Genomic DNA, 13523 nt, shown 5'->3' on the forward strand with positions numbered 1-13523 from the left:
ACGCTCTTAGATACATTTGGCTTGAAATCAATGGGTACAAATTTTCCTCATAGGCTGGTTTACAGTGTAGAATAATGACATGAAATATTTTGCTTATGCAAAGAATACAAGACAATGCTCAGAGACTATTGCAGTAAAATACTGCCAAGTCTATTTTGTTTTAAACTGTACCTCAAACTAACCATGCATTGTAATACAGCAACTATGTTGTAAGACATAGATGGTTTAGATATATAAAGTTGTAAAATGAAAAACTGCCTGGATAAACCGCTCCACGATGCGGAAGACACAGCTTTATTTCATTATTAGCAGTGTTACTTCTAGGAGTTTGCAAAGCCCAGCACTGTCTGTCCAGTTTTTCCTGTGTGCAAAAAAAGTATCTAAAATACTTGATACAGCTATTTGTCTGCAACCCGTCAAGTAAGAAACTGCACATAAAATGTTTACATTTTTACACAAAAACTTAAATTTCACCACATTGGAAAGGCATGAAAAGCAAAAAGACAGCACTTCAAAATATATTTACAACTGCAAACAACAACAGAAAGAGATGACCATAACATCATCTAATGTAAAGGCCTCACAGTTTCAATGTGCTAAACTGAACCAACTATTCATTGAATTAAGATAGAGCTTACATAGAGCTTGCATTGGCACCGCGATGCTGCCTTTGTGTGATGTAACTGAAAGCTTTCTCAGACACCTGTCTGCATATTATGAGAATCTTAGAAGTTGAAAATACCTATTCACAGTGTCCCTATTGGTTGGCTGGTCCCTAACTATTGCAGGTTGTGCAAAATAAACCATATTTTTAATGTCTCTTTTTTTTTTCTCGTAAAATACGGTACCATAAGTGAAATAAAACTTGGTGTTCAATAACAACAACCACAGATGGCACAGTTCACAGTGATGTACAGCAATTAAGAGAAGTCATTTATAATACAGAATTAAAATCTAACCATGAAACTTAAGATAGAGATGTTTTACACGCAGAAGTCACCTCTAGAGGCAGACTCATCACCTACACAGCATTTGCACCTGATGAAATGTATTTATTTATTTAAATCTATTTCTTTTCTGTGTTTTTTGCTAATTAAGTAGCCCTTAGAATCACAACACCAGCTGTCGTATAACCACTGTTATAATCGTATAATGGTATTATTTCTTTCTACAGTTCTGTACAGTAATATAAGAACTGTGTAAGCAAGAGGCTGCACTTACAGTAAAATACAGCAAAATTGAACTACTTTTGAAATTAAACAGGAAACACTGACGGGTAAAGACAGAAAAAAAAATGCAACACTAAATTAGCACCACAGCCAAAAAAGCTTTAGATCTTTTCTAGAACATACTGTTCATCCATCCAGCCTCCTGTATTTCCAAACAGTAAAAAAACTCTCAAGATCCACTCGATCCACTTGGATCACACTGCAACAATTACCACAAACCTCAGGGCAAGGTCTGTAGTGAAAAATTTCCACAATCACTTGGTCTCTTATCTCCTAATGCCCTGTGGACCATGTCTTCTTTTCTGATGATTTGGGGATCACAGGTCGACTCTGCATGTGTGTGAAGGAGTAGCCATTGCTTCCATCAACAAAAATGCATTGGAAGTATGGCATGCTACCTGTTAAAAAAAACAAAAACAAAAAAAAACAGAACACATCAATATGGTATATGTGTTTCATTTGGGTTGCAATTCTCTTTTCTCTTCCCTTATAAACAAACACTGACATTTACCCCATTACGATGGAAATAAATGGAATGACAATTGCTGTAAAGTGGGAGAATGTTGAACATTTTTAATGGGAGCGAGATATCTGGAATACAAACTGTGAACCAATTTTTTTAAGAAATAAATACATTAAGCAATTGTATTACCAAAATATAATGTTTGTTTATTGTTACACAAACGTAATAATCTTAAGTAGCATTATATATTTTCATTCTGATTGCTTATAAACTAAAACAAAATAAATAAATTGGTACTTTTAAATAGGTAAGGGCAATACATTATGGTTACTTTAACTTTTGTCTTTCTTCACTGAATGTTCTACTGCTGGTTTTTTAAAGAGGGGAAAAAAATAGCAGAATAATCAGTTCAATACACTCAACTTGTCTGCCAATTGCAAGCATGACTTTCACTCCACACTCTGTACAACAGTAATTAATGGTCTAGTCTGACTGGACCAGTGAGGGGTGAGCATAAAATCTTTTAGCTAATTGTCCGTAGAGTTGTATTGTCATGGATTATTTAGTTAATGGTTTTACAACAGTGTACGTTCTAAAGTGCCTTAACATCTGTGAAAATATAACCTATACTACTGTGGATATACTGTAGCACACTTCAATTTTATCTTCATGACTCTCATATCATATATCCTGGTCACAATTGAGAGAGGAAGAAGAAAATAATAGTGTTGTCTTGAGATGGCCGTAAAATGAAGGTAATATTTTCATTGCAGGCAAAAATCTCTTGGTTTCTTCAGAGTCTCCAGGGAAATTATTCAACAAACAAATGAAATACTAAAAGGACCCGGAGATCTTATTTACATACTGCAGCAGCTTGTTACAGATCATCCACTCAGAAAATAGAAACTTTTAATGAATACTAAGTGCAATCATTTACAGACCACGCCCCCCCCCCCCCCCCCCCCCCCCCCCCCCAAGACACACTATTTTTACTCTCATTGGGCTAGTACTGCATCTGGTTTGCTGTAGAGTGCACATCAGAAACATTCGCACATCTGGTGAAAAGATCTGCTTACTTGGCCCAGTATTTTTTCTACTGTTTAAAATGTATCTTTAAGAGATAAAGGCTGCTGTAGCTTTAATAAAAGGTGCATGTTGGAAAATAGAATGTTTAGTTGGGTTTTTGACATGCTTGTTAACAATACTGAGTGAGAGTCTTGGTTTATATAGCTAACAGTGTATTAAGTGTTTTTTTTTTTTTTTTTTAATCAGTTTAGTTAATTTTGTATTTTGAACTAAACTGGACGCTCCCTATAAGCTATCCCCACCCCTAGAGGTATAACCTGCTGTGGAGAAAGGGGAGGTGAAACACATGAAAAAAACTAGAGAACATAGGGGGAGTGTCAGGTAAGAATATATAACATGTTGTTTCCTGATAGGATGTAGGATAATTTAGTTCCCTTCCAGATATAGCATATACTATTTTTTTTATTTTGACATTGAACAGCAGAACACAATCGTTCTGACATTACTTTAGTGGTTATAGTCTCCCAGGCATCTCAGGTTATACATATAAATATTAATAAACACAGTTCTAGTTTTAAAAAAAAAAACTATAGTCTGCTTCAGATAGCACATTTATTATTAAAAATACAAGCTCACAGTCGCTAAATAAGGTTACATGATTTTCATTGCTAAGTTTTATATATCACCATTTTTGGCACACAATTATTATTATTATTATTATTATTATTATTATTATTATTATTATTATTATTATTATTATTATTATTATTATTAATAATAGTCAAATCCTAAAAACTTTGCATGCTGTTACAAAATAAAATGACATACCAGTACTTGTTACCTGGTAATGAAACTAATATTTTTAATAACGAATCGTTTCCATCTTCCTTTGAGATAGCTTTTCATCTTATTACTTACTAATTAACACAAATCAAGGGTCTGCAATATACATTTTCCTTTAATTTTTTTTTTTGTTGTTGTTGTTTTTGCAAAAAAGCAGAGCTAATTGGGATGAATCTAATTTAACATTTGCAGACTATTAGACAAATGCATTCAAGCACCAATTATCTCAGTATGGAAGGAGATCTGTGAAAAGCAAAATACTTTAGTCAAATCATTGTGCAGTGGAGCATGATTGCACAAAACACATGGCAGAAATCTGTGTGACTAGTGGTTATTATTCATACACCAAAAAAAATAATTATTAGGATGAGAAGGCAATACATTACAGGTGTACCAACCATGCGCTGATGTTACTCTTTCTCACTTTTCCTTTGACTTCTATATCCCCTCTCATTTCAGAATGTGTCTCAGCAATCTCATTGTAGACACATTCACATCACTATCAAGCTCAACCTTTCTAAATTTGATCTCCTTTACTTTCCTTCTGCTTCTATCTCCTCTGACCCCTCTCTCTCAGTCTCTCGATGCTATCAATCTTTTTCCTCCTCCTTCTACAAAAAACCTGGGTGTTATTTTGGACCCTTCCTTCTCCTCTTCTCAACACATCTCTTCACTAACATTTACTGAGAAAATCTACCCTTTTCTATGTACTTATTCCACTCCTAGTCCAAGCTCTTGTTTTTTCTAGATTGGATTATTGTAACACTCTCCTCACTGGTCTTCCTGCTTCGGCTATTCACCCTCTTCAACTTATTTTAAATTCTGCTGCTCGTCTGGTATTCTCCCAACCCCGCTAATCTCATGCCACCCCTCTGTTTCACATTCTCCACTGGCAACCTATCTCTGCTTACATCCAATTTAAGACCCCTAACGCTCTATTCATCATACTGCCCCTTCCTATCTCCAATCCCTTGTGTCTCCTTATATTCCCTCTCCATCATCCTCTACTGGCTGGTCATCCTTTTATAATAACAAATACCTAACATGTTTTTAGGTAAGTTAACTTTTTCAGTAAATGTACAATGGTACCAAAAATAAGTTATTCTGTTTATTTTTAAAATCCATGGGGCCAGATACAAAAAAGACTTTGTGAATGTATGCAACTTTGCTTGCATTGCGAATATCTTGCATATATTTAAACAGCAAATATAAATTGTTTCAACACTTTAAAGCCCTGTTAATTTAGGTTTTGGGGTCTTAACTAGCTCCGATTTCATTACCATTTTAATTTAATATATTTTCATCATTGCATAATATTACCAACCAGGGATGTAACATTTCCGTTCTTAAATTGCAATGTTTTTTCTTTAAAAAAAACATATATTTTCCTTGTCTTTCAATTCTGACCATGGATTGTGGGTATTGCTTCTGAATATTTTGCTTTACAAAGCAGTGCGTAAAGATTGATTGCTTTTATGCAGTAGTAAAAAGTGCTTGTAAAAAGAAAACCAGAGTGTGCTGTGGTCCATTAGTAAGCGTGTCTGAAATCACTGGGATCCCTTCCACCTGCCAATTAAACACAACACTGCAATGAATTGGTTGCATTTAGTGCTGGTGTGATGTAATGTTTCTAATTGCACATCATTAGAAAAACTGCCACCTAGAGGCAAACCGAATTCTGATGGTAAAATGAAATGGAACTGAATGGTTACTATTCTGCATATTTTGAAAATATGAGTTGCCTCAGTTTTTCATTATCCTTTTTTATTTTCCTACACTGTAACTCACGCTCATGTTACAATGATTTATTTATTTATTTATTTTTTAATACTTACAGTTGTTTGCAGGTTGGTAATAAAATAACATTACATTTCAGATGATACAAACAGTCTAGCTCAGCTGTTTAACTATATAGACTATCGAACCAACATGTTGTTTGTATCTCCAATGTAATTTATTTTTTTTTTCAATTGTTTTGGCACATTTGCTGTTTATTTTCTCAGACTCCTTGTCGTACCACCTAACCTCTGTTCTAGGCATGCAGTATACAATATACTATATTCTCCTATACAGGATATCATTGTTAAACAAATGTTATGTATGGAACAAAGTTACCATATCCTGTATCTGGAACTGGAAATATAACTGCTACATACATCGACTTGAAGCCACTTACTTGTTGGTTTCAAAGATTTAAGTTCTGTGAAAAACAAAATAAATATGTATTTTAACAGATTAGAACAGATTATCTAAAACATGAAAATAACAAGAATCACACTCTTAAATGCTTCAACTTAATAAATAACATGAAATAAAAATAGTCAATTGATGATCCACAAAATCGTAGTTTATTTAACCTGTAAGGTCTACAGCTTATCTTGATATACAGGACCCCTATTCACAAAATGTTAAGAACTTTTTATAAAGATTCGCTTAGGTTAAATAGAGGGTTGAAAAATTTGATTAATCAAATAAACCCTCTTTAAAACTGCAAAAAACTTAAAACAGTCCCTCTTTAAAACAGCACTTTTGAGAACAGGGCCCACAGTGTCTTACCAGAATTTTAAATGGTGTTTTCCCCTCAAAACAATGCTAATCCAATTTATAGTGCAATAAATAGCTTTGAGCATCGAGTCCATTGTGCTCAAAGAAAGTTTCACTTCTATTTAAGTTTGGACCACGGTTGCCACCATTTTTTATTTTGAAAAGGTTTTTGTAACAAATAATTGTTTTTCATAAGTAATATAAATGATGTATATCACACAGACAGATACAACTCAATTTCACAAATCCTGCCTTTTACATTTTCCTCTTTAGCGTGTTTCTTCTCTGCCTCAGCTAGTTTCTCTGATTATTGACAAAATATTGCATTACTGCCACATATTGTTCAAAAGGACAGGTATTTCATTCTGTCACCAAAGATCACAAACTCAGAAAGTAAATTATTTTGTGTGTAACATTCATACTGTATAGTGACACTGTGGTAAAATCATAGCACAGTGCAGTGAAGCTAAAGCAATAAAACCACAGTGAAATCACAGAACTACAGGGCCAACTTTTCATGGCGAATGGAAAAGTGAAGGAAACATTTTCGAATACTACTACAATGGCAAAAATGATATAAAAGTGACATCATGAAACTAGCAATGCTGTTAATTTTACTATAGGACTACTGGTATGTCTCAGAATTGACGACTTACAATTTCTATTAAAATATAAAAATATGTTATGAGCCCTGTCAATGAACAATAGTTTTATAACTTAAACATTTTAATGGAAAATATTGTTTTTCATCAAGTACAAATAATGTATCTAACAATATAGCTATTTTGTCTTTTAAACACTACATTTAAATCAGTGAAAACATTTTTTCAACATGTACGAATTAAAATGCCAAGATTTTCTTTTTTTTTTTGTGGACTAACAGACAAATCAATATAAATTATGGGCATGCTTGCATTATTTCACATTATAACAAAAAAGAAATACAAAGCATACAAATAACAGGGCATAACAACATATGATGTGTTATTTGGCTTTTAATTACACTTGTGTGTACCATTTACCAATTGCCAAGATTTATTGAAAATGCCTACAGTCTATTCTAAGAGCACTGCACTATAGTGCTGACCTTGAGGATAGAACAGCTGTGAGATTACTGAATAAACACATGCAATTGCCTATTTGCACACAATCTGAATATTAGGTGAATGTCTTGTGAATGAAATCTAATGTGTGTGTAGATGTAAGTAAGTGTGTGCTTTTTTATGTAAGGAACAAAGGTCTGTACATATAGAAAGGATATTATTTAAGCAGATTTTTATTCTTATTATGCATTCTCTGAAACACAGAGGGTCTCAGCATTTCATTTTCCAGTAAGAAAATCACATTTAATATCCAAAACTCTCTTTCTGGTGCTTCAACTAAATGTTCTTTGATAGGGATTCTTAAACAGGGAACAAGTTAATGCATAATCAAACAAACAGCTATGATACATTTTTGTAGTAACACTATCTCACAGATCCATTGTAATATTTAATGGATACTTTTTTCAGTATACAAAAGAAAGACTTTTTCAATTATGAATTTCTTGAACTTTGCATCGAGTCCTATGCGTAACTGACAGGGAGCCACTTTGATCTTGCTGCAAATTTGTGACCCGTGTAACAGCATGATCTTGGATTGAGTCAAGCAGAAAAATGTGTACTGCACAACCGGAAGCATGGCAAATGTGATCAGATTCAGAAGAATCAATGCAGGGATCGACTCACCAAACAAAGCACTGCCATTATTAATCATTTGAAATGGATCCCTAAAATAAAATGTGACCATTGTGGTTATAACAATGAAAAAATAATAAATAAATAAATAAATAAAAATAAAATAATTCAATTTTAATAATGTAATAAAATAAGGTAGTTAATTAATATTAAGAACATATTATACAGTGTTTAGGTTAACAGGTCATTGATTGTTAGTGTTTATATCCATCATATGTTGTTAATTGCTGAACAAACATTTAAAAAAAAACACAGAGCAACTCAAGACATTCTTGGCGAGTAAATTGTTGTAAAACTGTGACACATCCATAAGCATGCAGTTTTGTGCACAAACATTTTGGCACAATGTACAGACAAACATATAATATGTACTGCATCAACTTCATTTCTTAATTTAAAATGTCATAGTAACAGTATGCTTATCCACACACACTTGCTGCTTTTGCTTCAACTGCTTATGGATGATACAAATTCTGAGTTTGTGGACTGTATCCATTAAAATGATCAAAAAAAGGTGAAATTAGGATGCACAGTATAGTTATAGTCATGTTCATCTCTGTGAACCTAGGCTGCCTAGGTATCTCGCCTCACTATGTATTCATATGCCACTCAGTGTACACAATAGACACAATGTTTCTTTACATGTATTACAATGTTCACTGTGTACCTGAATAAAGCTGATTCATAGCATGTATACAGATGGCAAATTAATTGAAATGTTCACAAGATTTATTGGACGTTTTGGACCTAAGAAGGCTCATACTGTAGGTGCATACTTTAGATGAATACTAGTTTTGGAGGGCTAAATGTTTTAAATGTATACTGCTGCATACTTAAGCAGTGTTCTGGTAGCAGTATCATTGATGTTTACAACTTATTTATGGTATGGCTATGGATGCAGTACAGTAGGTCTCCCTACTACTGAGTATTCATCAGTCAAAGCTTTTTCCTGTTTTACAGCACCATGCTCTATACAACATTCAGAAATATATTTGAATTAAAGTACATTCTAAACAGTTTACCCGGTTTCGTGTTACCATTCATATACCGTACTTACTTGGAAGGGGTGCTTTCGTTGGTAGCGATGTCTTTGTTGGAGGGTGGCTTCTTGTTGGCTTGGCTATAAAAACAGTGAATAGGGGTAGAATACAAGTATATTGATAATGTCAGATGTTCACATTAGTGTATTATGGTCAATGCTGAAAACATTTAAAACATTGGAGTTTATTGTAATGGGTGTTCAGGTATCATAATCAGCTGGTCAAATGTTGCATTTGCCTAATAAACTATTGTGAGTAGTATATTCTACATAAGATTTTTCCAATACATATTGTCCCTAGTCCTCCATTGCAATTGGAGCGATTTTATGGTCTATTTTAATATTCTAAACAAACCCTATTTACATTTAAATTTTAACATTACTAAATACAACAATGCACATAATTACAGTTTTACTAGGCTTATTTAACTCCCCCAGGTTTTACATATTGATTTATATAACTTTGCTTTTTTATATAGTTGCTTTTTTTAGCACATGGACACTTCTATTTGAAATAATAAAGTCAGTTTATCACCGACTTAAAAATGATTCCCTCTGGTTGTTAGCTCTCTTGTTTTCTGCAGCAAGCTCATTAGCCTAGCTGAGTAAAATGAAAGCAGGTGGCTACAGATATCAGAGACATGTAGTCTATGTATTATGGCAGTCAAAATGAGTTCCACTTTACCTAAGGAAAGCAAGGCTGTTTATAACAGGATGAAAATATGGATTAGGAATTCAAGCATTATTTGCAATTTGAAATTATAATATTTCAAAAAGAATCTAAACAAAGAGCCAGCCTAACAATTAGCAGCTACCATAGCAGTGTTTTTTAAAAACGGGCACAGCCAAAAACAAAAGTAAATGTGTTAAATTAGACATGCCCAATCTAGATATTCTTTTTAATAAGTGAACATAAAAAATAGAATAATCCTTCAGATAAATTTAAATATATGCAATGCTATTTAGAACAAAATCTCAATGTAGCTCGTCTAGATACAACATGTAGTCACACCTATAACAGTATCTGAAATCTTGAATCGATTAGTAAAGGGCACCCATGCACTCATACCTTCAGCAGCACGAGGAAGTGGTTTGACTTCCTTCAGCTTTTCTTCTGCAAATGAAATGCAAAAAAAAAAAAACACATATCATTTAACATTATGCATTTTGATATGAAACATGTTTAATGACAAATCTAAAGCAACTAGATGATAAGGATGATAGAGATGCTGCCAAAAAAAAAAAACTACAGACATAAATATAGCTTCATAACAACTTATGAATTGATCAAGAATTGTTCTTAATATGGTGGTACTGGTACTTGATGTTTAGTGTGTGTGTGATAGGTAGTGTGTCATGCAATGACACATGCCCCAGGACCATTCACAGCTCCAGTATTAAAGGTATGAGTCCCCTTAGTGATGTTAAGATTGGTAGATACTGTAGTCTTGGATGTTCCTGGAGATTTTTTTTAGTTGACTAATTAATTGTGGTGAATGTGGTACATACTGCAAAGTTAAGGTCTTTTCACACTGAGTGCATCGTGTCAAAGCGTCAATGTCTAACGTATTTTGACGCCGTCAAAAGGCATTCAGATCATTACAACGCATGATACGGCAAACCTGTGATGCACAAGAAGTCGTGATCTATTGTTTAAGCGACAGAGCCCATCGATGCGGGCTCTACCGTGCGGTAGATGACCGCGACTGGAGTTATGCGTCCCGTCTGAGTTGTAGGCGAGGGCGCTAACGAAAGTCAAGGTCATCTACCATACGGTCCAGCCCGCATCGAGAGGGCTCTATCGCTATTACAAAATTATTTATTTATTTATTTTATTTTTTTTTTTTTTTTTTTTTTTTTTTTTTTTAAATTAAAACCTATATTACCTTTAACTTCTGATATTTCGCCGGGTAACCTTCACTGAAGAAAATAGTTCCTAACATAATTAGAATAGAAAAACCCACATACACGTAGAGAAAACAGTTTTTTTATTATTATGATATTGCTAGATAAATTAACTGTCGGATTGTTTAATAGTCTGTGTAGTATAGCGTCAGACTCGAAACTTGTTGTTGGAGGCGGAGCATCACTCATGCTGGAAGGGAGTGGATTCGCTGGTGCGGAAAGAACTGAAACAGGCTTGGCAGTTTGACTGGCTGGTTTTGAGGGAGGGTGTTGTTTGGATCCAACTGATGACAGAATTATGGACCAATCATGTCTTTCCTGTTGCTTTGCCCTCCAGTAGCTGCGAATTGAGCCTTCATTACGGTGTCCTGTCACAGACATATGATTTCGTTTGTCTCAAGACCAGCATCAGAAAGTATGTTTAAGTAGCTTTTTAGTTGTAGAGTACAATGATTAGATTAGTTGTAGATTAGAATGTCTTTATGCGTGGACTGATTTAAAATGTAATTCACAGTTAAGCACTTCTACGTTCCAGTGGGCATCTATACAAAATAGAAGCCCGCTACATCTGGAAGCTGATTGGCTGTTCGCACTCGTTTTCTAATATTAATTTACGCCAGACTTTGACGTAACGCGCTCAGTGTGAAAGAACCTTAAGATTTCAAGACCAATGAGATTTAAGTTACTACTACCTAATTTAAGCTGAACGAAAAGGTAATCAATATTTACTGTGCTTTCTTGTTTGTAAAGGCACCTAACCAAAACACCACAGTGTCTGGTATTTAAACATACCTACATTAGGAAGTAAATTTAACACAAAACAATCACTTTATATAACATCAACGAAGGCATGTTCACAGTTAGCACAGCTATGTTATTTATTATTTATTTTAAATAAATACAATAAATAAATATAAAATTGAATATTGTCATCACTTGCTGTTCCCTTTTTTAATGGGATTGGCTGCAAATGTGTTTCAAATAAACCTCCCCTTACCTGGTTAGTTTGAGACACAGTCGCTCCTGTCTGTGCCATCATTGAAGTTGCTCAAAGGTAACATGCAAATGAGGCCACACCCCAAAACATTTGATGACCAGTGGCAGTAATGCAAATGGTAAAGAATGGGGCAAAGCATGTCACCAAAATTACAGGGCAAAGGTCGTTTAGTTTAGGCCAATTCTTTAAAATCAAAATCAGGGGCAAACGTGTTTCCCCTAGTGCTAGAGGTTTGCCCTGTCATCAAAATCTTGTTGAACGCAAATCACTGAAGAAGTTCCGTTGAAATGATAATTGGTTCTCAAAGTAAGTCAAGTTAAATGTATAGGTTTGGCTGAATAGGCATATTGAAATGTACAAAGAAAACAAGGCTGTACTTCTCAGTAGAAAACTAATTAGTGAAAAACAAAGCCTTTAGGAAATATGTCTGAAGCATTTGGCTGTGTCATCACCAACAAGCTCAAAGGAGCATCTTCCCAAAGACACTGCTTCCCTTTTTATACTGAAATGTTTATCTGTTTTCATTTTTTCATACAATCCTTGTGGCAGTTGCTTATTTGTCAATGTGTATGATTCAGCCTGCAGTAAAAGCCAGCAACTAGAAGCCATGAGTTGTTTGAGTCATTTAGAGGCAAAACAGTATCTACAAACAACCTTGAGACGGTGTCTTTAGATTTATATTTTCCAGAAATGTGTGTTTTATAAAGACTTTCTTTTTTATGTAAACCAATGAATCAACATGTTACATTGTTCTTCCATATAGAATACATTTATTTTTGCATAACAAAATAGTAGCAAAGTCACTATGACAAAGCATGCCTCTGTTCTAATTTATTTTTGGAAACTTGTTAAAGAAATTAAGATAACCACTTTGAGAATGCTTTGACAGTTTTCTGAATATACTTTTGTTCAATAGGTGCAGCCAGCCCCATCCTCCTTAATTTGCTTAAAAGAGAGCTAACCTAAGGTTTTAAAATCTAAATGCTATTTTCTTCTTTTAAAAATATTTAAAAATATTTGGTTCTTTGCTTGTATTTTATGTTTTCACTTGGATTATTCAGAAAGTCCAAAGGCAATTATTCAATGGGTTGAAAGTTGCTGATGCTTTTTGAAACTTTACTCCAGTTGTCTAGCAATCAGACCGTGTGACCTACAGCGTGTAATGAATTAACAATAAAACATGAAGAACCCAAAAATTATTATTACGGTGTAGTTAAACATAATCACAATGCTATAATGCATAGTTAAATCTTTTTGCACAATATAACCCTAACCCTAACCCTAACTCTAAACCTAACCCTGGCCCTTTTCTGATACAATTGTGCACTTACATACATGTACATATACTCTAACTGCATAATAAAATTGTAATCATGTGTAAGTACACATGTATTCACTAAGCAACTACTATGTAAATACACAGTAATTAGAGACACTTAATGTGAAGTGTTACCAAAAGAAAGAAAGAAAAACCTTGACACTTGATGAAAACAGATCAAGATCAGAAGAATACTGTTACATATTATGTGTAACACACATTAGAATACATATAACACTATAAATCTGCTGAGGATAAAACACAATTTTGGGGAAAGGTGAATGTTTTGTTAAAAACTCTGATGACAGATGTGCATTATGCAACATGAGCACAGCAGTACATACTTGATGATTTTCCTCTGGCTTTTCTGACTGAAAGCAAAAGAAGCACTTTAGATTTTTCTGAAATTATATTTGAAAGTGT

The 13523-nt window shown here is 33.9% G+C and overlaps 1 protein-coding gene across 11 annotated transcripts in view; it reads right to left on the minus strand.

Moving 5' to 3' along the window:
• The window catches only part of LOC121315796 (triadin-like), a 97246-nt gene continuing 83723 nt past the window's right edge, over positions 1–13523 (minus strand). For 9 of the 11 annotated variants that reach the window (XM_041250223.1, XM_041250218.1, XM_041250217.1 and 6 more), the window contains 5 exons: positions 13445–13471; positions 9950–9994; positions 8899–8961; positions 5738–5761; positions 1–1627 (listed from right to left, as the gene is read on the minus strand). In XM_041250223.1, coding sequence (XP_041106157.1) covers positions 1503–1627; positions 5738–5761; positions 8899–8961; positions 9950–9994; positions 13445–13471 — 284 coding nt within the window. In that variant the 3' untranslated portion in view covers positions 1–1502. Of the gene's footprint in view, positions 1628–3527; positions 5128–5737; positions 5762–8898; positions 8962–9949; positions 9995–13444; positions 13472–13523 lie in introns of those variants that run through there. The other 2 variants (XM_041250221.1, XM_041250213.1) reach the window with 2 other exon arrangements.

Source organism: Polyodon spathula, chromosome 5 (assembly GCF_017654505.1).
Source record: "Polyodon spathula isolate WHYD16114869_AA chromosome 5, ASM1765450v1, whole genome shotgun sequence".
Classification (NCBI taxonomy): Eukaryota; Metazoa; Chordata; class Actinopteri; order Acipenseriformes; family Polyodontidae; genus Polyodon; species Polyodon spathula.